The following is a 21582-nucleotide window of genomic DNA, read 5'->3' as shown; positions in this document are numbered from 1 at the left end:
ACATAGAAACTGCAAGGTGTGCAACATCAAGGAGCGGTGCCTCTTATGCATACAAAAGTGCACAATGGCACAAAAAAACAACCTCCAAGGGAACCTTAAACAGGAAATTATGCTAGGTGTTTTTGTTTTTTTAGTCATTGCAGCAGTTTCTTTCCTATCGTTTCCTTATCCGCCGAGTTACACAAGTTAAGTGTGCTCCTTAGTGAAAATAGAGAGATGTACCTTACATCAAGGTCATGTCCTAAAACACAAGCAGGGATTTGTAATTCAGTGTGTCAGTTTCAATGTAGGACAGTCCCTTATGTTGACCCATACATGACAATCACAGTGGCTCTCAGAGAGAGAGTATGTGGTTTTAGTCCCCTCGTATTTGGAAACCACTGTTTCACGTGAGACCCATTCACTAGGGTCTTCCTCTAGCTACGCCACACGCGCACTACATATCACTGAGGGTGTCCCTGTGTCTGTAAGCTTAACCTGTTTGTATGTGCGCGTTAACTACAGTATGCATGGGGATATGAGACATGAACATTCATTTCGTATTATTTGTTGTTGTTGGGGGTATGCTGCCCACAACTTCAAGAGTCCATTCTCAATAGTTTCCCGGAAGATCATATTACATCAGACTATAATTATTTGATCAACACTTATAAGATAACTCAATCTTTATTTACACACAATCAGTTGTACAATTTAGATGTACACCATGTGACTTGAAGAACTGGTTTACATAAAGAACTTGGTGGGTTTCCGAAGTCAGCTCTCAAGGGCCAATAAAGGCTCAACTCTCGTGTAGCTTTTGTATGAGAATGACTGATCTGAGGATGACCGTGATCAGTATCGTCCCATTCGGATTGGATGCTGGACCCCCTGCTTCTTCCTGGGCCACCTGAGTGGAGCTCTGGGTTTGGTACTCATGTAGTCGCTCTGGGAACACTCCACTCTCCTCAGTCTGAGCTGAGGATCAAATTCACAGAAAGAGGTGGAGAGTGAGTAGGGTGAGCTGTGTATATGTATGCAGTTGTAGTTGTATACAACTGTCTCCATGCATCATTTATGTTTTAAATACATATACTATATTTCATTATTTGACTTTATTTGACTTTTTGTGTCATTTAAACTTGTATTTTTTGCTTATTTTGACTTTATTTTTGACTTTTATCTTTGACCGTCATCCCAGCAACTTCACTCCCACTTGTCTCCAGTTCCACATCCCAACCCTCAATTTCCCTCAGCTCATCCCACCTATCTCAGCTTGCCACCCTCTTCGTATTTCTTCGCAAAATATCTTTCAACTATGCTGTGATGTTTAACATGCAATTTTGAATCTATCGAAAAGAATCCATAGATTGCGAGTTGAAGATAAATACTTTTACTAAGAGTATTAGTAAATGACTGACCAGGTCTCTCGATCTCCCGACAATGCTATTTCTAGGGTCAATATTAGATTATTATGCTTTTCAGCCATTCCTGAAACTGAGACCAGAAACCGTCTACTTGAGGGAAATACCAGCACAAATGATCTATTGATTCTGTATCCTCACATCAAAATCTGCAGAGCTGTGATGGTTGTATGCCCCAAATATTCAACATTTTGTTGTTGGCAAGAATTCTGTACAATCATTTTAAAACCTCTTAACGATCTACAGGATCGGTGTCCCACCCTCGGGACGGTTGAGTTAACGTGCGCTAATGTGATTAGCATGACGTTGTAAGTAACAAGAACATTTCCCAGGACATAGACATATCTTATATGGGCTGAAATCTTAGATTCTTGTTCATCTAACTGCACTGTCCAATTTACAGTAGCTATTACAGTGAAAACATACCATGCTATTGTTTGAGGAGAGTGCACAGTTATGTACTTGAACATGTGTATATATTGACCGATTAGGCACACTTGGGCAGACTTGATACAACATTTTGAACAGAAATGCAATGGTTCATTGAATCAGTCTGAAACTTTGCACATACAATGCTGCCCTCTAGTGGCCAACATTTAAATTGTGCTAAGAGTCCAAAGTCAGATAATGGCCTTTCTCTTGCATTTCAAAGATGATGTATTATCTTTAACCAGATCTAATATGTTATATTCTCTTACATTAATTTCACATTTCCACAAACTTCACATTTCCACAAACTTCAAAGTGTTTCCTTTCAAATGGTATCAAGAATATGCATATCCTTGCTTCAGGTCCTGAGCTACAGGTGGTTAGATTTGGGTATGTCATTTTGGGCGAAAATTGAAAAAAAAGGGTCCGATCCTTAAGAGGTTTAACTGAAGCGCATGAAATGTTGAATCTTGCATCATTTTATTTATCAACTCGTCGTTTTATATACAGTACCAGTCAAAAGTTTGGACACCTACTCATTCAAGGGTTTTTCTTCATTATGACTATTTTCTACATTGTACTATAATAGTGAAGACATCAAAACTATGAAATAACACATAACCTCAAAGAATTAAACAAATCTAAATATATTTTATATTCTTCAAAGTAGCCACCCTTTGACTTTATGACAGCTTTGAACACTCTTGGCATTCTCTCAACCAGCTTCATGAGGAATGCTTTTCCAACAGTCTTGAAGGAGTTCCCACATATGCTGAGTACTTGTTCGCTGCTTTTCCTTCACTCTGCGGTCCAACTCATTCCAAACCATCTCAATTGGTTTGAGGTCGGGTGATTTGTGGAAGCCAGTTCATCTGATGTAGCACTCCATCACTCTCCTTCTTGGTCAAATAGCATTTACACAGCCTGGAGGTGTCATTGTCTGTTGAAAAATCAATGATAGTCCCACTAAGCACAAACCAGCTGGGATGGTGTATCGCTGCAGAATGCTGTGGTAGCCATGCAGGTTAAGTATGCCTTGAATTGTAAATAAATCAGACAGTGTCACCAGCAAAGCCCTCTCACACCTCCTCCATGCTTCATGGTGGGAACCATACATGCGGAGATCATCCGTTCACCTACTCTGCGTCTCACAAAGACACGGCGGTTTAAACCAAAAATGTCTAATTTGGACTCATCAGACCAAAGGACAGATTTCCACCAGACTAATGTCCATTTTTATTTTATTTTTTAACATTTTTATTTCACCTTTATTTAACCAGGAAGGCTAGTTGAGAACAAGTTCTCATTTGCAACTGCGACCTGGCCAAGATAAAGCAAAGCAATTCGACACATACAACAACACAGAGTTACACAGGGAATAAACAAGACATACAGTCAATAATACAGTAGAAAAATAAGTCTATATACAATGTGAGCAAAAGAGGTGAGATAAGGGAGGTAAAGGCAAAAAAAGGCCATGGTGGCGAGGTAAATACAATATAGCAAGTAAAACACTGGAATGGTAGATTTGCAGTGGAAGAATGTGCAAAGTAGAAATATAAATAATGGGGTGCAAAGGAGCTAAATAAATAAAGTAGGGGAAGAGGTAGTTGTTTGGGCTAAATTATAGATGGGCTATGTACAGGTGCGGTAATCTGTGAGTTGCTCTGACAGCTGGTGCTTAAAGCTAGTGAGGGAGATAAGTGTTTCCAGCTTCAGAGATTTTTGCAGTTCGTTCTAGTCATTGGCAGCAGAGAACTGGAAGGAAAGGCGACCAAAGGAGGAATTTGCTTTGGGGGTGACCAGTGAGATATACCTGCTGGAGCGCGTGCTATGAGTGGGTGCTGCTATGGTGACCAGTGAGCTGAGATAAGGCGGGGCTTTACCTAGCAGAGACTTGTAGATAACCTGTAGCCAGTGGGTTAGGTGACGAGTATGAAGCGAGAGCCAACCAACGAGAGCGTACAGGTCGCAATGGTGGGTAGTGTATAGGGCTTTGGTGACAAAACGGATGGCACTGTGATAGACTGCATCCAGTTTGTTGAGTAGAGTGTTGGAGGCTATTTTATAGATGACATCACCGAAGTTGAGGATCGGTAGGATGGTCAGTTTTACGAGGGTATGTTTGGCAGCATGTGTGAAGGATGCTTTGTTGCGATATAGGAAGCCGATTCTAGATTTAATTTTGGATTGGAGATGCTTAATGTGAGTCTGGAAGGAGAGTTTACAGTCTAACCAGACACCTAGGTATTTGTAGTTGTCCACGTATTCTAAGTCAGAACCGTCCAGAGTAGTGATGCTGGATGGGCGAGCAGGTGCGGGCAGTGATCGGTTGAATAGCATGCATTTAGTTTGACTTGCGTTTAAGAGCAGTTGGAGGTCACAGAAGGAGAGTTGTATGGCATTGAAGCTCGTCTGGAGGTTAGTTAACACAGTGTCCAAAGAGGGGCCAGAAGTATACAGAATGGTGTCGTCAGCGTAGAGGTGTATCAGAGAATCACCAGCAGCAAGAGCGACATCATTGATGTATACAGAGAAGAGAGTCGGCCCGAGGATTGAACCCATTGATTGTGTTTCTTGGCCCAAGTAAGTCTCTTCTTCTTATTGGTGTCCTTTAGTAGTTTTTTCTTTGCAGCAATTCGACCATGAAGGCCTGATTCACGCAGTCTCCTCTGAACAGTTGATGTTGAGATGTGTCTGTTACTTGAACTCTGTGAAGCATTTATTTGGGCTGCAATCTGAGGTGCAGTTAACTCTAATGAACTTACCCTCTGCAGCAGAGGTAACTCTGGGTCTTCCTTTCTTGTGGCGGTCCTCATGAGAGCCAGTTTCGTCATAAGCGCTTGATGGTTTTTGCGACTGCACTTGAAGAAACTTTCAAAGTTCTTGACATTTTCTGGATTGACTGACCTTCATGTCTTAAAGTAATGAAGGACTGTCGTTTCTCTTTGCTTATTTGAGCTGTTCTTGCCATGATATGGACTTGGTCTTCTACCAAATAGAGCTATCTTCTGTATACCACCCCTACCTTGTCACAACACAACTGATTGCCTCAAACGCAGTAAAGAGGAAAGAAATTCCACAAATTAACAAGACACAACTGTTAATTGAAATGCTTTCCAGGTGACTACCTCATGAAGCTGGTTCAGAGAATGCAAAGTGTGTGTAAAGCTGTCATCAAGGCAAATATAAAATATATTTAATACTTTTTTTTGGTTACTACATGATTCCATGTGTTATTTCATAGTTTTGATGTCCACTATTATTCTACAATGTAGACCATACTTTTTACGAAGAAAGAAAACCCTGGAATGAGTACATAGGTCCAAACTTTTGACTATATATATATATATACCCTGTGCCATGGAATTGGTACATCAAAATTCTCTTCCTAGCTATTTTGCAATGTGTATGGCACAGCTGTCAACATCCTGGTCCTCATAAATACAGGTATTTTATCAACCAGCACATTTGAGTTCAACAATGTGTTGTAATATTTGTTCTATATTTTCTGGGGGATGAAATCGAAATTGTAAACAGCTCTGCATTGCTAATTTGAAAAAGAGATACTTTGAACAAGGTTTCAATTAATTAATTACGGCCATTTTTAAACAAGGGATTACTTTAATCTACTTGAAAACCATTTTGGGTCTAAGTAAAACTTTTGTATAAGGAAAGCTTTAGGAGGTTTAGTGCTTTTATATTTAATCATCTCAGCCCACCCAGTTCATATTCATTATATAGATAAGAACGTTTTATCTTGTCCGGTTTAGCATTCCAGATGAAGCTACATATTTTTTGCTCATACAGTATGATTTGAAAAACAAGCCATCAGGAGTAGGCAGCTATGACTAAGGAGTTAATCAAGGTAATTTTTCCTTAAATAGACAGGTATATACCTCTCAATGGACTAAATAGTTAATTGTGCATTGAAATGATGCCAAGGCTTGCTTAAATGTTTTCATCACAGGAGGCAGCATATCATGGATGTAAGACAAGTTACCCTCTCTGAGGAAAGGAAGCAAGATGTCACTCACCCGGATGGCAAAGGCGATGACCGTGACAACCAGGCCATAGATGGTGGTGACCCAGAACCCCAGCACCCATGCCCAAGCAGGGACACCATCATCTCCAGAGCCAACACATCCCACAGTCTTCCTTGCCTGGCACTGGAGAGCTGACCAACCAATGAAAGAGAGAGATAGATATGTGAGTTTTAAGCTTTAAGGGGCAGTTTTCCGGATCCAGAATAAGCCTACTCCTGGAGTAACTTCGTTTTTACATTGAAAATACATTTCAGTCCAGAAGTAGGCTTGTATAGGTTCAGGAAACTGGCCAGTTTGGCTTTTTAAGTGTAAATAGATCCTTAGAATATACTGTGTGTGTACAAAACATTAGGAACACCTTCCTAATGTTGAGTTACACGCGCTTTTCCCCGCAGAACAGCCTCAATTCGTCACCGTATGTACTCTACAAGGTGTCAAACGTGCTACAGGGATGCTGGTCCATGATGATTCCAATGTTTCCCACAGTTGTATCAAGTTGGCTGGATGTCCTTTGGGTGGTGGACCATTCTTGATACACATAGAAAACTGTTGAGCGTGAAAAACCCAGCAGCGTTGAAGTTCTTGACACACTCAAACCGGTGCACCTGGAACCTACTACCATACTTCGTTCAAAGGCACTTAAATCTTTTGCCTTGCCCATTTACCCTCTGTATGGCATACATACACAATCCATGTTTTAAATGTCTCAAAGCACAAATATCCTTCTTTAACCTGTCTCCTCCCCTTCGTCTACACTGATTGAAGTGGATTTAACAAGTGACATCAATAAGGGATCATACCATTCACCTGGTCAGTCTATGTCATGGAAGAGCAGGTGTTCCTAATGTTTTGTACACTCAAGTGTATCTATTTCTGTAAATCAATATATAGCATTTTGTGCATGCCTGTGCGCACCCGTGTGTATTTGTGTGTGCTTGTATAGATCAGTTCCTTTTGAAGTAAACATACCTTCAACCAGGACCAAGGTCTGAGGCTCGTCTGGTACTTTCTCAATGGGAGGTGGGTACATGGGGTGCCCCTCACAGGTATAGACTCCAGCGCGCTCCGTGGTCATTCCAGAGAGGACAAAACTGACTGTATGGTCCTGTTTGTTCACCCTCAGCCCCAGACCCTTCCCAACAGGACTCACGATCTCTGTGGAGTTGTGGTTGTGAGCATTGTCGTGAGTTTGGTTGCCAACCTCGACCAAGCCCAGGTAAAGGTGGAATCTCATCTCCTCCTGGTCCTTGCCTGTCAGGTTGGGGCATCTGACCGATGCAGTGCCGTTGACAGACACACGGACCACATTGAACGTTCTGAGCTTGTCTGGTGAGGGAAGGTCAAAAGTCAAACAGAGGCAGTCAGTTGTGCGTGTCCTGTTTGTTCCCACACTCGGGACTCTGACTCTCTATTGGTTACACGGACTCTTGGCCTCCCATCCTATTCTAATCACCTCTCGCCGGCTTTATATTCATGTTACCTAAGGAAATTGCTGTACAATATGATCTTGTTGCCATCTAATGCACATTCAAATGTTATAAATCAACACTGCAGAGCTCTCCCTGTCCTCTGCCGTGACCTGATTGTATTACTGCTGATTATATCTGTAGATGTGCATGCACATCCTGGCCCATCTACTGTTGCTAGCCTCAATTCTGATTTGTGCTCTGATATCTGCTTCACTGATTTCTGCTCTCGTAAAAGCCTGGGTTTTCTGCACGTTAACACTAGAAGCTTATTACCTAAAATGTATCAATTGAAAGTGTGGGTTCACAGCTCCAATCCAGATGTGTTGGTCATTACTGAGACGTGGTTAAGAGTGTTTGGAACACTGATGTTAACCTTTCTAGAAGACAAATCTTCTATAAGACAGATCTTCCAAAGGTGGTGGAGTGGCAATCTTTACCAAGGAACAACTACAGTGCTTGATTGTCTCCACCAAGTCTGTCCCCAAACAATTTGATTTGCTGGTTTTACACATTACACTTTAAAATAACTCTTTGTTGACTTGTTGCTGGATGCTATCGTCCTCCATCAGCACTGGCCTGTACCCTACCTGCCCTAAGCTCTCTCCTGGCCCCTTACACCAAGTCTGAATTTGTCCTGCTAGGTGATCTAAACTGGGACATGCTTAAACCACCTGACCAAGTCCTAAAGCAATGGTTCGAACTGTGATCTGAGTTACTCCACCTCAAGAATTCTATTTGGCAAACCGCTCGGCACACGCATACTCAGGCTGACTGGCTCTCGTTCAGACAAATGAGAAATAAGTGCACTCAGGCTATCCGGAAGGCCAACGTTAGTTACTCTAAGGAGCAGTTCTCTCTCTGTGGGTCTAACCCCAAGAAGTTTGTGAAAACGGTTAAATAATGTTCCATAATGTTGATGGTGTGGTTGTTACTGAAAAGGAGCACATGGATGAGCTCTTTAATCACCACTTCATTAAGTCAGGATTCCTATTTGACTCTGCCATGCCCCCTTGCTCATCCAACATTTCCTCATCTCCCACCCCTTCTAATGTGACTATCCCCGAAGCTCCTCCATCTTTTTCCCCTGCCCTGCTACAAAGTTTCTCCCTGCAGGCGGTCACTTAGTACGAGGTGCTAAAGGAGCTCCTTAAACTTGACCCTAAAAGAACATCTGGTTCAGATGGTTTAGACCCTTTATTCTTTAAGGTTGCTGCCCCTATCATCGCCAAGCCTATCTCCGACCTTTTTAACCTGTCTCTACTTTCTGGGGAGGTTCCCATTGCTTGGCTGGCAGCCACGGTGCATCCTTTATTTAAAGGGTGAGATCAAGCTGATCCTAACTGTTATAGGCCAATTTCTATTTTGCCCTGTTTATCAAAAGTGTTGGAAACTTGTCAATAATCAATTGACTGGCTTTCTTGATGTCTATAGTATTCTCGCGGGTATGCAATCTGGTTTCCGCACAGGTTATGGATGTGTCACTGCAACCTTAAAGGTCCTAAATTATGTCACCATTGCCCTTGATTTTAAGCAATATTGTGCTGCTATTTTTATTGACTTGAACAAAGACCATTCCATTCTTGTGGGCCGGCTAAGGAGTATTGGTCTTTGGCCTGGTTTGCTAACTACCTCTCTCAAAGAGTGCAGTGTATAAAGTGTCTTAGTCACTGCCTGTCACCAAGGGAGCACCCCGAGGCTCGATCCTAGGCCCCACGCTCTTCTCAATTTACATCAACAACATAGCTCAAGTAATAGGAGGCTCTCTCATCCATTTATATGCAGATGATACAGTCTTATACTCAGCTGGTCCCTCCTTGGATTTTGTGTTAAACGCTCTTCAACAAAGCTTTCTTAGTGTCCAACAAGCTTTCTCTGCCCTTAACCTTGTTCTGAACAAAACAAAGGTCATGTGGTTTGGTAAGAAGAATGCCCCTCTCCCCACCGGAGTGATTACTACCTCTGAGGGTTTAGAGCTTGAGGTAGTCACCTCATACAAGTACTTGGGAGTATGGCTAGATGGTACACTGTCCTTCTCTCAGCAGATATCAAAGCTGCAGGCTAAGGTTAAATCTAGACTTGGTTTCCTCTATCGTAATCACTCCTCTTTCACCACAGCTGTCAAACTAACCCTGATTCAGATGACTATCCTACCCATGCTAGATAACGGAGATGTAATTTATAGATCGATCGGCAGTTGAGGGTGCTCTCGAGCAGCTAGATGTTCTTTACCATTCGGCCATCAGATTTGCCACCAATGCTTCTTATAGGACACATCACTGCACTCTATACACCTCTGTAAACTGGTTATCTCTGTATACCTGTCGCAAGACCCACCGGTTGATGCTTATTTATAAGACCCTCTTAGGCCTCACTCCCCCCTACCTGGGATATCTGCTGCAGCCCTCATCCTCCACATACAACACCCGTTCTGCCAGTCACATTATGTTAAAGGTCCCCAAAGCACACACATCCCTGGGTCGCTCGTCTTTTCAGTCTGCTGCAGCTAGCGACTGGAACGAGGTGCAACAAACACTCAAACTGGACAGTTTTATCTCCATCTCTTCATTCAAAGACTCAATCATGGACACTCTTACTGACAGTTGTGGCTGCTTCGGGTGATGTATTGTTGTCTCTACCTTCTTGCCCTTTGTGCTGTTGTCTTTGACCAATAATGTTTGTACTGTACCATGTTGTTGTGCTGCTACCATGTTGTTCTGCTGCTATGTTGTGTTGTTACCATGTTGTTGTGTTGCTACCATGCTGTGTTGTTTTCTTAGGTCTCTCTTTATGTAGCGTTGTGGTGTCTCTCTTGTCATGATGTGTGTTTCGTCCTATACTTAAATAAAAAAATATATTTTTAATCCCAGCCCCCATCCCCCATCCCCCAGGAGGCCTTTTGCCTTCTGGTAGGCCGTCATTGTAAATAAGAATTTGTTCTTAACTGATTTGTCTTAATAAAATGTTTTTAAAAAATTGATTAGATTATATTTAATCTATGTGATGACGTTGAATGTGTTGCTGAGCATAAGAGTATTTTTTTTCAACCTAACTTTTTTGGGGGGGGATTTCATGTTGAATTCACAACCAAATGTAAATCCCAACTACAAGTTAATATCACAACTGAAAACCTGACATCTCTAGCAAACAATGAAGCGACAGGCAGCAATCTCAAGGGGATTCAAACAATTCAGATTGCTTTCACTTACTCATATTGTACCTAGCCCCAAATCTGGATTATTCATATTTCATTATTTGTAATTTCCTTGTATTTTAACCCACACATTGAACATTTTCCGTGAGAGAGAGCGAGAGAGCTTTCATAAAGTGGTGGAGAGAGGCAGTCACAGAACTGTGTGGAATAGAAAACGTGAGTCACTTAGTTTCATCCCTGTCACCCCTGCCTATTCTTTTCTGCAAAGTCCTATCAAAATTAGGAAACAGCCAATTCAATGCATTACTTACAGTTGATTCGGAAGTTTACATACACCTTAGCCAAATACATTTAAACTCAGTTTTTCACATTTCCTGACATTTAATCTTAGTAAAAATTCCCTGTATTAGGTCAGTTAGGATCACCTCTTTATTTTAAGAATGTGAAATGTCAGAATAATATTAGCAATCCTCCCCCTTTTTCCTCCAAACATAACGATGGTCATTATGGCCAAACAGTTCTATTTTTGTTTCATCAGACCAGAGGACATTTCTCCAAAAAGTACAATATTTGTCCCTATGTGCAGTTGCAAACCGTAGTCTGGCTTTTTTATGGCGGTTTTGGAGCAGTGGCTTCTTCCTTGCTGAGCGTCCATTCAAGTTATGTCGACCAAGACTCGTTTTACTGTGGATATAGATACTTTTGTACTGGTTTCCTCCAGCATCTTCACAAGGTCCTGTGCTGTTTTGGGATTGATTTGCACTTTTCGCACCACGGTACGTTTACCTCTAGGAGACAGAACGCGTCTCTTTCCTAAGCACTTAACTTTCCTAAGCACCTAACTTCCGACTTGAACTGTACATAGACCTGCTTATTCTATTCATAATATAGCTGTAGTCTAGATGTTAAAGCATATCCACATCTGTAATTGGGGTTTAACTACAGTAGTTTGAGTAATGTGTTGGAGAGATCCAAACCACTGCAACTAGCATCCACACCTGATAAAACCATGCAGCTTGGTGAACATTGCAATCTTGAATAATCTGCAACCCTTTGATTGGGCAACCTTTGGCTTTTGTTCTAGTTATCAGAATGTTCTGGTAGTGCTATGGATCATGCCTGATGTGACATTTGTTGACACTGAGAATATAGATGAACGTTAATGACAAAGTCCAATGGTGAAACATTCAGACAGAAATGTAATAATTAGAGCTGAAACGATTTCTTATTCTACCTGACTGACATTTACATCTGTTCTACACAATACTCTATGAACATTCTATAACATTGCACCCTACTAAACAGGCTCAGATCTTACCGTTACAGTTGTGGGAGCTTATCATGTTTGCAGCACTGGAGAGGCAGAGGGAGAGGAGGATCGTGGGTATACAGTAAACCATCATCTTGAAAGTTCTCAGTTTTGTCGTGAAACTGAAGCTCCCCTGATATCCCTTTGCAGTGCACAACAATCAGGGTAAATGTAATGATACACTGTATGCCAAACCGAACGAGACAGTGACCGCTCTGCTCTACCTAAACATACAACACATGCTTGTCACACGATGACAGCGTGCGTCTCATAACATCCTTCCCTGTCACTTCACTGTGAACAACAATCTGGCCCTCGTCGACTGTAAGCAACTCTCTCTGCTGCACATCTAGCTGGGTGACTGACTGCACAGACTCTTGAGTAAAAAATATCCGCACTCTGTGGCAGTGCACTCTGAACTTCATCAGAAGTTTCCGCGCTCTACCGGTGTGTGACCTTTGATGGGGTTGGAACCTCGTATCGCATTACTCATGTTTGATTTTCTCCATATCATATTTCACTGCTTCTGGTAGAACTCGCAGAGACCCACCCAGGTTTCTCTGTTGCTATGTGACTGTCTCCTGTGACAGACAGTCAGGAAAACTCTGGTATGATCACAGAGACAGGGGAGTATTACATCGAATCGTATCACCATACATCTCGTTGTGGTCACTGTATAGGCCAACATTTCCTGTTTGTCATGATTTTTCTGTGCAAGAATTTTCCAGAGACACATCATATCATACAAGTATCTTCATTGGAAATGTAGTATGCTATAGTTTGTTTTGGGGGGAACAGAGAGATTTACTGATCTCCTGCACACTACAGCTACACACACACACACACACACACACACACACACAGAGTCATGTCATGCATACATACATTTTTGGTGTGGGTGTCCCCAGCGGGAATAGAACTGGGGTTGCAAGCATCATGCTCTACCAACTGAGACTAAAGAGAGTGGAATCTTCCCAGAGTGCCTACATGAACACCAAACGCAGAGCTTCTCCCAGCCAGCATGTCTCAGCATCTTCTCTGCGGTCACACTGTGCTTCTTCTTGTTCTCCATCTTTCTGTCTGTCTGCTTAAGCCTTATCTGTTTTAAAAGCGAAGCTAACGACACAGGCTATATTGCAAATTAGTGCCTGTCATATACTGAGTATACAAAAGATCACAAACATCTGCTCTTTCCATGACATAGACTGACAAGGTGAAAGTTTTGATCCCTTACTGATGTCATTTGTTAAATCAACTTCAAATCAGTGTAGATGAAGGGGAGGAGACAGGTTAAATAAGGACTTTTAAACCTTTAGACAATTTAGACATGGATTGTGTATGTGTGCCATTCAGAGGGTGAATGGGCAAGACAAAAGATTGAAGTGCCTTTGAACGGGGTGTGGTAGTAGTATGGTAGTAGGTGCCAGGCGTACTGGTTTGTGTCAAGAACTGCAACGCTGCTGTTTTTTTTAACGCTCAACAGTTTCCCATGTGTATCAAAAATGGTCCACCACCCAAAGGACATCCACAAATGTGGTAATCATTAGAGTCAACATGCACCAGCATTTCTGTGGAACGCATTCAACACCTTGTAGAGTCCATGCCCTGACGAATTGAGGCTGTTCTGAGGGCAAAAGGGGGTCCACCTGTGGTAAATTCAATTGATTGGACATGATTTGACAAGGCACACACTTGTCTATATAAGGTCCCACAGTTGACAGTGCATGTCAGAGCAAAACTCAAGCCACGAGGTTGAAGGAATTATCCGTAGAGCTCCAAGACAGGATTGTGTCGAGGCACAGATCTGGGGAAGGGTACCAAAACATTTCTGTTGCAATGAAACAGTGGCCTCCATCATTCTTAAATGGAAGAAGTTTGAAACCACCAAGACTCTTCTTAGAGCCGGCCGCCCGGCCAAACTGAGAAATCGGGGGAGAAGGGCCTTGGTCAGGGAGGTGACCAAGATCCTGATGGTCACTCTGACAGAGCTCCAGAGTTCCTCTGTGGGAGAACCTTCCCGAAGGACAATCATCTCTGCAGCACTCCACCAATCAGGTCTTTATGGTAGAGTGACCAGTCGGAAGCCACTCCTCAGTAAAAGGCACATGACAGCCCGCTTGGAGTTTGCCAAAAGGCACCTAAAGGACTCTCAAACCATGAGAAACAAGATTCTTTCATCTGATGAAACCAAAATTGAACTCTTTAGCCTGAATGCCAAGTGTCAAGTCTGTAGGAAACCAGGCGCCATCCCTTCAGTGGGGAGGTGGTGGTAGCATCATGCTGTGGGAATTTTTCCAGCGGCCGGAGACTTGTCAGGATTGAGGGAAAGATGAACAGAGCAAAGTACAGAGAGATCCTTGATGAAAACCTGCTCCAGAGCGATCAAGACCTCAGACTGGAGCGAAGGTTACCCTTCCAACAGGACAACGACCGTAAGCACAGCCAAGACAGCGCAGAACTGGCTTTGTCTGTGAATGTCCTTGAGTGGCCCAGCCAGAGCCCAGACTTGAACCCATCTCTGGAGAGACCTGGAAATAGCTGTGCAGCGACGCTCCCCTTCCGACTTGGCAGAGCTTGAGAGGATCTGCAGAGAAGAATGGGAGTTTATTTTTTATTTTTATACATTTGCAAAAATGTCTAATAAACGGTGTTTTGTCATTATGGGGTATTGTGTGTCAATTGATGAAGATTTTTTTTTGTTGCATAAGGCTGTAACGTAACAAAATGTTGAAAAAGTAAAAGGGTCTGAATACTTTCCGAAAGTACAGTACTTCCCCAAAATGTTTTTACTGGTACCCGGGCTACCTTCAGACGAGTCTTGTGAGGATTGTGGGCATCTCTACCCGACATGTTCATGAGAGTCTCACCCTTCCAAAGAGAGGTCATACGTGTGTGGCCCAAAATGTTCGGAGGCTACAGACAGAAGTTGGCAGGTCGGCAGTACCAACTTCAGACGAGTGCTGTGACGCTTGCGGGGGTAGAGCAGAACACCATGGGACCATGCAGCCGTCATACCACTCAGGAAGGAGACGCGTTCTGTCTCCGAGAGATGAACGTACTTTGGTGCGAAAAGTGAAAATCAATCCTAGAACAACAGCAAAGGACCTTGTGAAGATGCTGGAGGAAACAGGTACACAAGTATCCATATCCACAGTAAAATGAGTCCTATATCGACATAACCTAAAAGGCCGCTCAGCAAGAAGCCACTGCTCCAAAACCGCCATAAAAAAGCCAGACTACGGTTTGCAACTGCACATGGGGACAAAGATCGTACTTTTTGGAGAAATGTCCTCTGTTCTGATGAAACAAAAATAGAACTGTTTGGCCATAATGACCATTGTTATGTTTGGAGGAAAAAGGGTGAGGCTTGCAAGCCGAAGAACACCATCCCAACCGTGAAGCACGGCGGTTGCAGCATCATGTTGTGGGGGTGCTTTGCTGCAGGAGGGACTGGTGCACTTCACAAAATAGATGGCATCATGAGGCAGGAAAATTATGTGGATATATTGAAGCAACATCTCAAGACATCAGTCAGGAAGTTAAAGCTTGGTCACAAATGGGTCTTCCAAATGGACAATGACCCCAAGCATACTTCCAAAGTTGTGGCAAAAGGGCTTAAGGACAGCAAAGTCAAGGTATTGGAGAGGCCATCACAAAGCCCTGACCTCAATCCTATAGAAAATTTGTGGGCAGAACTGAAAAAGTGTGTGCGAGCAAGGAGGCCTACAAACCTGACTCAGTTACACCAGCTCTGTCAGGAGGTATGGACCAAAATTCACCCAACTTATTGTGGGAAGCTTGTGGAAGGCTACATTTGACCCAAGTTAAACAATTTAAAGGCAATGCTACCAAATACTAATTGAGTGTATGTAAACTTCTGACCCACTGGGAATGTGATGAAAGAAATAAAAGCTGAAATAAATAATTCTCTCTACAATTATTCTGACATTTCAAATTCTTAAAATAAAGTGGTGATCCTAACTGACCTAAGACAGGGAATTTTTACTCGGATTAAATGTCAGGAACTGTGAAAAACTGAGTTTAAATGTACTTGGCTAAGGTGTATGTTAACTTCCGACTTCAACTGTACATATTATTATGTATGGAGATATGAAAGAACAGAGAACTATTTCAGAACATGCTGTTAAATAGAACAACTAGTGTAAATGTCTAAACCCCTGTATGAATAGAACACTAGTCTAAAGGAGGAATTTGTGATGTAACACAAATGTATAATGCGTTACCAGAGTTAAAGTAACATAATATTGAGGATAGTGGGTTATTATGATGATCTGATGAAGTAAGAATGGAAAAATAATAATAATATACAACTTGCACACCCAAACGTAGACGTACGTAAGTGGTGTAAAAAGTAATTCTGAGAAATGTTCAGAGTGGTTCCTTTATGGATCATTTGAGGTATGATAAGGTTAAAGCATTGTACGAGACTTGACTTACCTCTAACCAATAAAACTATAAATGCTTAGAAGATTTCCTCCACCCTGGTAATGCATTTTGAAATAAACGCCATACCCTGTTGAATATAACTAATGAATGTTAAACATTATTTTATTTTAACTAAACTTAAAAAGCTACCATTTATTGTACTCCCGATGGAGTTTTTGTTGATATCCCAAATGATGAAGTTCTCAACCAATTCGTGAGTAGGCAAAACGGAGACGGCATCTGTTTCTCTGCTGTCTCAGGTGCCAGACTTATTATGGACGGAGTGCGACATCTACTGGGGACTGAGACAGTGCCAACCCAGTTAATACATATTGATCCCTCCAAAGCATTACATTTGAATCTTAAAATAACAGACATTTAATAAATATTGAAGCAGAAAGTGAATATTGTGGTGGTTAATTTCTATATTACCAAATGAGGAGAAACAAACTTCACACACCAGTCAGAGTTATACTTAAACTAAATATTTAATAATAAGAGCTTTGCAATAGCAATGACTTTCAACGATTCCCTATTTCTAATGAACCATTGAGAGTGACAACACAAAAGTACAAAGATCTTTTATAGCCAAGATACACCCCTCTCAACCTACATGACGAACAACAGATACATAGAATGGTCACAAGGTTAAGATTTGTATGAAAGATATCTATAATACATAGCAGACAGCATCTGCTATGTCAACAGTTTTCATTGTACAGACAGACCCGTGCCTGGCCCTCCTACTGTCACGATCGTCTTCAGGTGAAAGAGAGGACCAAGGCGCAGCGTGATATAAATACATACTGTATTTATTTAAGAAAGACGAAGAACACTAAAACAAACTGACGACCGTGAAGCTATACAAAACAAATAAGTGCAGACACTGGCAACTTACACATAGACAATTACCCACAACCTACCTAATGACTATGGCTGCCTAAATATGGCTCCCAATCAGAGACAACGATAGACAGCTGTCTCTAATTGAGAACCAATCTAGGCAACCATAGACCTACATAAACACCTACACTGAACACAACCCCATGAACTCTACAAAAAAAACCTAGACAATACAAACACCCTATACGAGACAAAAACACACAAACATCCCCCATGTCACACCCTGACCTAACTAAAATAATAACGAAAACAAAGATAACTAAGGCCAGGGCGTGACACCTACTCCAAACTGGAACTGTCTCACCCTGGTACGGTATAGAACAGAAACATTAGCTCATCCACTGGCATAACTCAATTGTCAACTCTAGATACTCCCATCTCAAGTAAAACCCCTTCTTGACCCCTCTCCTGGACAAGCTCACTGAGGGGAGTGAGTATCTAGGTCTTATACTATCCCAGGATAAGTGCAACATCAGAGAGGATATACAATGGTTCCATACACTTCCATACACCTCCCCCCAATGCCAAAGGAGGGAGTGACTTGCGCACAGACATTGTGGAGACAAGTAATTGGTTCCCCATTAATCACGCCAACCCTTCACATGGTTTAAGAATAGGTAAAGACACATTCACATATGAAGACAATGTTCCATCCTGTCCTCTTCCCTTTCTGATATTCTGCATAGCACCAGAGACATGTGCTAGACAAGCCTGACCTCTCCCCTCTCTGGGCCCCAGGTGACTGAGCCCCAGCTGAGGGAAGAAGTGCAACTGCCAACACCAGAGTCCAAAGGGATACATTCTAATAACAAGTATATCACATAAGCATATTATGCAGATAAGACATCTTAATTATCTATGTTACCCAACTAATTCTGATTCATCCGCCACAATATCCAACAGAGATTGTTAATAAAAATATAACTTTTTGAAGGTATACTAAAATGAAAACATTGCCTTCCAATATGGAGAAAGTTATGTTTGATTTTGTTTTAAACCTTGCAATAGGGGGAAAAGCAGAATGTTGTTTGAGAGTGATCCGTTTGTATAAGTAGTAGATTGAGAAGGTCTTCCTATTGGGAAGAAGGGAGTCCTAGTTGAAGGAAGCAGATTATGGAGACTAGTGAAAGGAACGAAGTAGCCCTCTGATTCCCTGACCTGTCACTCTGCAGTGAGATCGCCAAGATGATAGGGGAGTATAAGACAATTTGGGGGGGGGGGGGGGGGGGTTCAACTGCGTGTTATTCTCTTTGACATTTGTTTTAGAAGTCTGGATTTCTTGAATCCGGTAGAAATAATAATTTGTCATACAGTAAATAATTTGCCTGGATTTCCTGAGTTAGAAATGCCCTAAACTGGTCTGTCCACTCTCAAGGTTATGGTGAAGGTGACCACAGATGGTGTCTAGATGCATGGAAGGGATAATTTGACCAAGAACAGTGTGAACCTCAGCCCCCCCCCCCCCCCCCCAACCGGCTGAAGCAATGGCGAAAATGCCGCTCAGTATGGTTCTTCACCACTTCTACAGTGAGACCTGAGTCCGAGCCAGCAACCTGTACACAGCATCCAGTCAACGCTATCAACTGCCTTTTCTCTCATGCCTTTTCTCTCAGGAGTGCGACATGAGTCCACGTGGAGTGAGCATGGAGAGAGATCCCATCCAAATGTCTCTCATGCTGCTGGTGTACTGGTAAGAAAATGGACGACACATAATGGACTGTAAAGGACAGTGGCGTCTCAGGTGAGAGACATTATCAAGGGCCATCCACTTTGAACATGTGCCATTGGGAAGACGAACTGAAACACTATCTGAAAAAGAACATGAAGAAACGCCAGGAAAGGAAGAATGAGTGCCGTGAAGGGGGCGGGGGAGGGAGGTGGGCTTAAATGTAGGCTTATCCAAAATTGTTTATTTGGAGTATCAGGTTGATTGTGGAGGTCTGCACACTGTGAAATGTAATTTAGACTAAGAATGCATTGAAATACCAATCTGTCATTACCACAAATTGGGGCCATGATGAGAAAAGTTAATGCTGGAAAAATAAGTTAAATGTACATTCTGCCAGTGTGTGCTAAGTTGAGGGTCGTAAATTAAAGTGATAGAACCAACGCGAAGCACTAAGGACTGTCATTCTAAATTTGGGTTGGATCCTTTATCAATAGTTATAATTATGATTTGGAAAGGCGAGGCTTCTAGAGACAGAGCTGTGCCCTAAAATGTGAGGAGAGCCACTAGATTGGAGCTTGGGCTAACCTTGCCCCAATCTCATTCTTATCAAGGTTGGTGTGAAAGTGTTATAAAATGTGTTCTCTCTCTTCACTGTGAAATGTTATTAACATGCTGTATGGCGATCTGTGCCTCTCTGGCTGATAATATTTCAGCAGCTATCATGTTTTCTGCTCCTCCAGAGGATGGGGAAACGAATGGCCTGCTAACTCTGGATGAGCTCCCATTTCCCCCTGTAGATACTGACGATGAATAATGATTGAAGGTTGTTTTCGTTTAACAAGAATTGTTAAACGACAGGGTTTTATATTTTGACTAAGTTGATGTTCCAGGGACAGTTAGTGAAAAACAGGTAAATCCAACCCAATTGTGGTAAGATATGAAAACAATGGTTAACATTGAGAGATTTATTCACCTCTCAATCTACAGGTCCCTTGTGTGTGTGTATTTTTGATACTCACTCCCATTAATAGAAGTATAACCTTTATTGTGATTATAGTATTACCATACTAATTGGATTGTACAACCCAGAATGAAGGGTTTGAAATTATGAAGTGTATGTTTTTTTTTTTTTCTGTGTTGATTTCCCTTTTTTTAACCTTTTTCACACGTACCAACAAACGGGTGTGATCGTTCTTCAGTGGTCCCTGCAGCGTACGCTCAAACCGGTGTGATTAGAACGCTTTTAGAATGTCAGTTTCGATTGATGTAAGCAATCAGCATTTGAGCTGGCCACACTGTTTTTTCACAGAAACATTTTGCACAAACACAGTCCTTACAAAGTTATGTCCAGAATGTGACGTGTTTATTTTTAGATGCAATGTTCAGACATTCATAAAAGTAGCTACAGCATAACACAATCATCCAAACCGGAAAATGTAGGCTACATTTGTTCTAGCGCTAACTGAGGAAAGATTGACATAACACAAGCGGTCATATTTTTATAACTCTCGGCTGACAGAAACTACAATATGAATTAGCTAATAGCAATTACTATTTATAATTAATCACATGACGGGTGAGCTCATCATTGAGCTAAATAATTGAGTAAAACACTTTCTAGAAATCGAAAGTAATCCAACGACGGGTAGTTTGTGCCACCGCCATGTTTGTTTTTTCGCATCAACCAAAGATAATAAGAGGAGACGATGAGTTTGGTCTGTTTATAGTATGCATGTTGAAGGGGGTGTGTCATCTACGATCATTCACTTCCCTTCATTCCCTTCTGGAAGTTTACCCGAAAGATGAGTGAACCATTCCTTCACCTCATAACATCTTTGGTATGACAGACGTTTACGTGACACCCAGAATGCATTGTATAATGTCAACAAACATGGCGCCAAACATAGCTGGTAAATAGCTTAGCATTAGCTCATTATAATCAGTACAACCTTCAAAAAAGTATTTTACACACATCATAGGTGTCCATTACAATCTATGCAATAATAAGAATGCATTATTTGTCACCAGTACTTGAAAATGTGAATAAAACTGTAAATACATTATGCTCCATACAGACATACATACATACAAACATACTGTATACACCTACAGTAGAAACGACAACAAGATCCAGTTAAAGTCGGTTGTATATAAACTTCGGACTTCAACTGTATACAGAAAGTAAAGAACTTACTTTGATAGGAACGCACACATATCCAAAGTTAGTATTTGTAAGGAAAACAACAAGGTAATGCGAGCGCCAGACAGAAAATGTTCAAAAATGTGCATACTTGATCTGCGCAAACATTGATGAAGTGTGTGGGCTCTCCTCAAAGAGAGAAGTTTGTCCGGCTCAGTAAAGCCTCAGAAATAAATTGTCCACAATGCTGAAACGGCTACTTCCATGTGAATTAATGAGGAGGCTGAATACACCTAAATTGAAACTGTTTTTAGAAAATACAACTTGTTAGAAGATAATTAGAAATTGACAAGTTCAAACATAGCCTATAGATAATTAGCAGTCAGCGGATGTTAACTGTCCTGTTGCGTAATAATCACATTACTGACATCAGGTGCATAAAACAACTCATGCTGAGGTGACTGTTAGAGATATTTGGAACTCACAGTATGAAAAGGTTAATAGGAGTATAGAATATTATGATATAGAAGCTAAAATCTAAATGGTTACATTAAAATGCAATGATTATTATCACACAAGTGATGAGAGTATCGAGTGTGATGGAAATGTTATACTTG

The 21582-nt window shown here is 41.6% G+C and overlaps 1 protein-coding gene across 1 annotated transcript; it reads right to left on the bottom strand.

The window, feature by feature from the left end:
- Positions 1-647: 647 nt before the first annotated feature.
- Positions 648-12311, bottom strand: LOC139566279 (T-cell-specific surface glycoprotein CD28-like). The gene is made up of 4 exons (XM_071387344.1): positions 11817-12311; positions 6848-7204; positions 5870-6009; positions 648-957 (listed from the first exon to the last, which is right to left on the bottom strand). The coding sequence occupies exons 1-4, from the start codon at positions 11899-11901 to the stop codon at positions 835-837; spliced, it is 705 nt and encodes a 234-aa protein (XP_071243445.1). The 5' UTR covers positions 11902-12311; the 3' UTR covers positions 648-834.
- Between the last annotated feature and the right edge of the window lie 9271 nt (positions 12312-21582).

The sequence above is a fragment of the Salvelinus alpinus genome, chromosome 38 (assembly GCF_045679555.1).
Source record: "Salvelinus alpinus chromosome 38, SLU_Salpinus.1, whole genome shotgun sequence".
In the NCBI taxonomy this organism is placed as follows: Eukaryota; Metazoa; Chordata; class Actinopteri; order Salmoniformes; family Salmonidae; genus Salvelinus; species Salvelinus alpinus.
The sequence above is the reverse complement of the archived record's forward strand: the minus strand, read 5'-3'. Positions and strand labels throughout refer to the sequence as shown.

Bases quoted from the DNA above. Each gene is read 5' to 3' on its own strand.
- LOC139566279 (XM_071387344.1), bottom strand. From the start codon at position 11,901: ATGATGGTTTACTGTATACCCACGATCCTCCTCTCCCTCTGCCTCTCC. The intron at 7,205-11,816 runs GTAAGATCTGAG...TTCCCTCACCAG, and splicing joins AAGCTCCCACAACTGTAACG to ACAAGCTCAGAACGTTCAAT. The intron at 6,010-6,847 runs GTATGTTTACTT...TTGGTTGGTCAG, and splicing joins GACCTTGGTCCTGGTTGAAG to CTCTCCAGTGCCAGGCAAGG.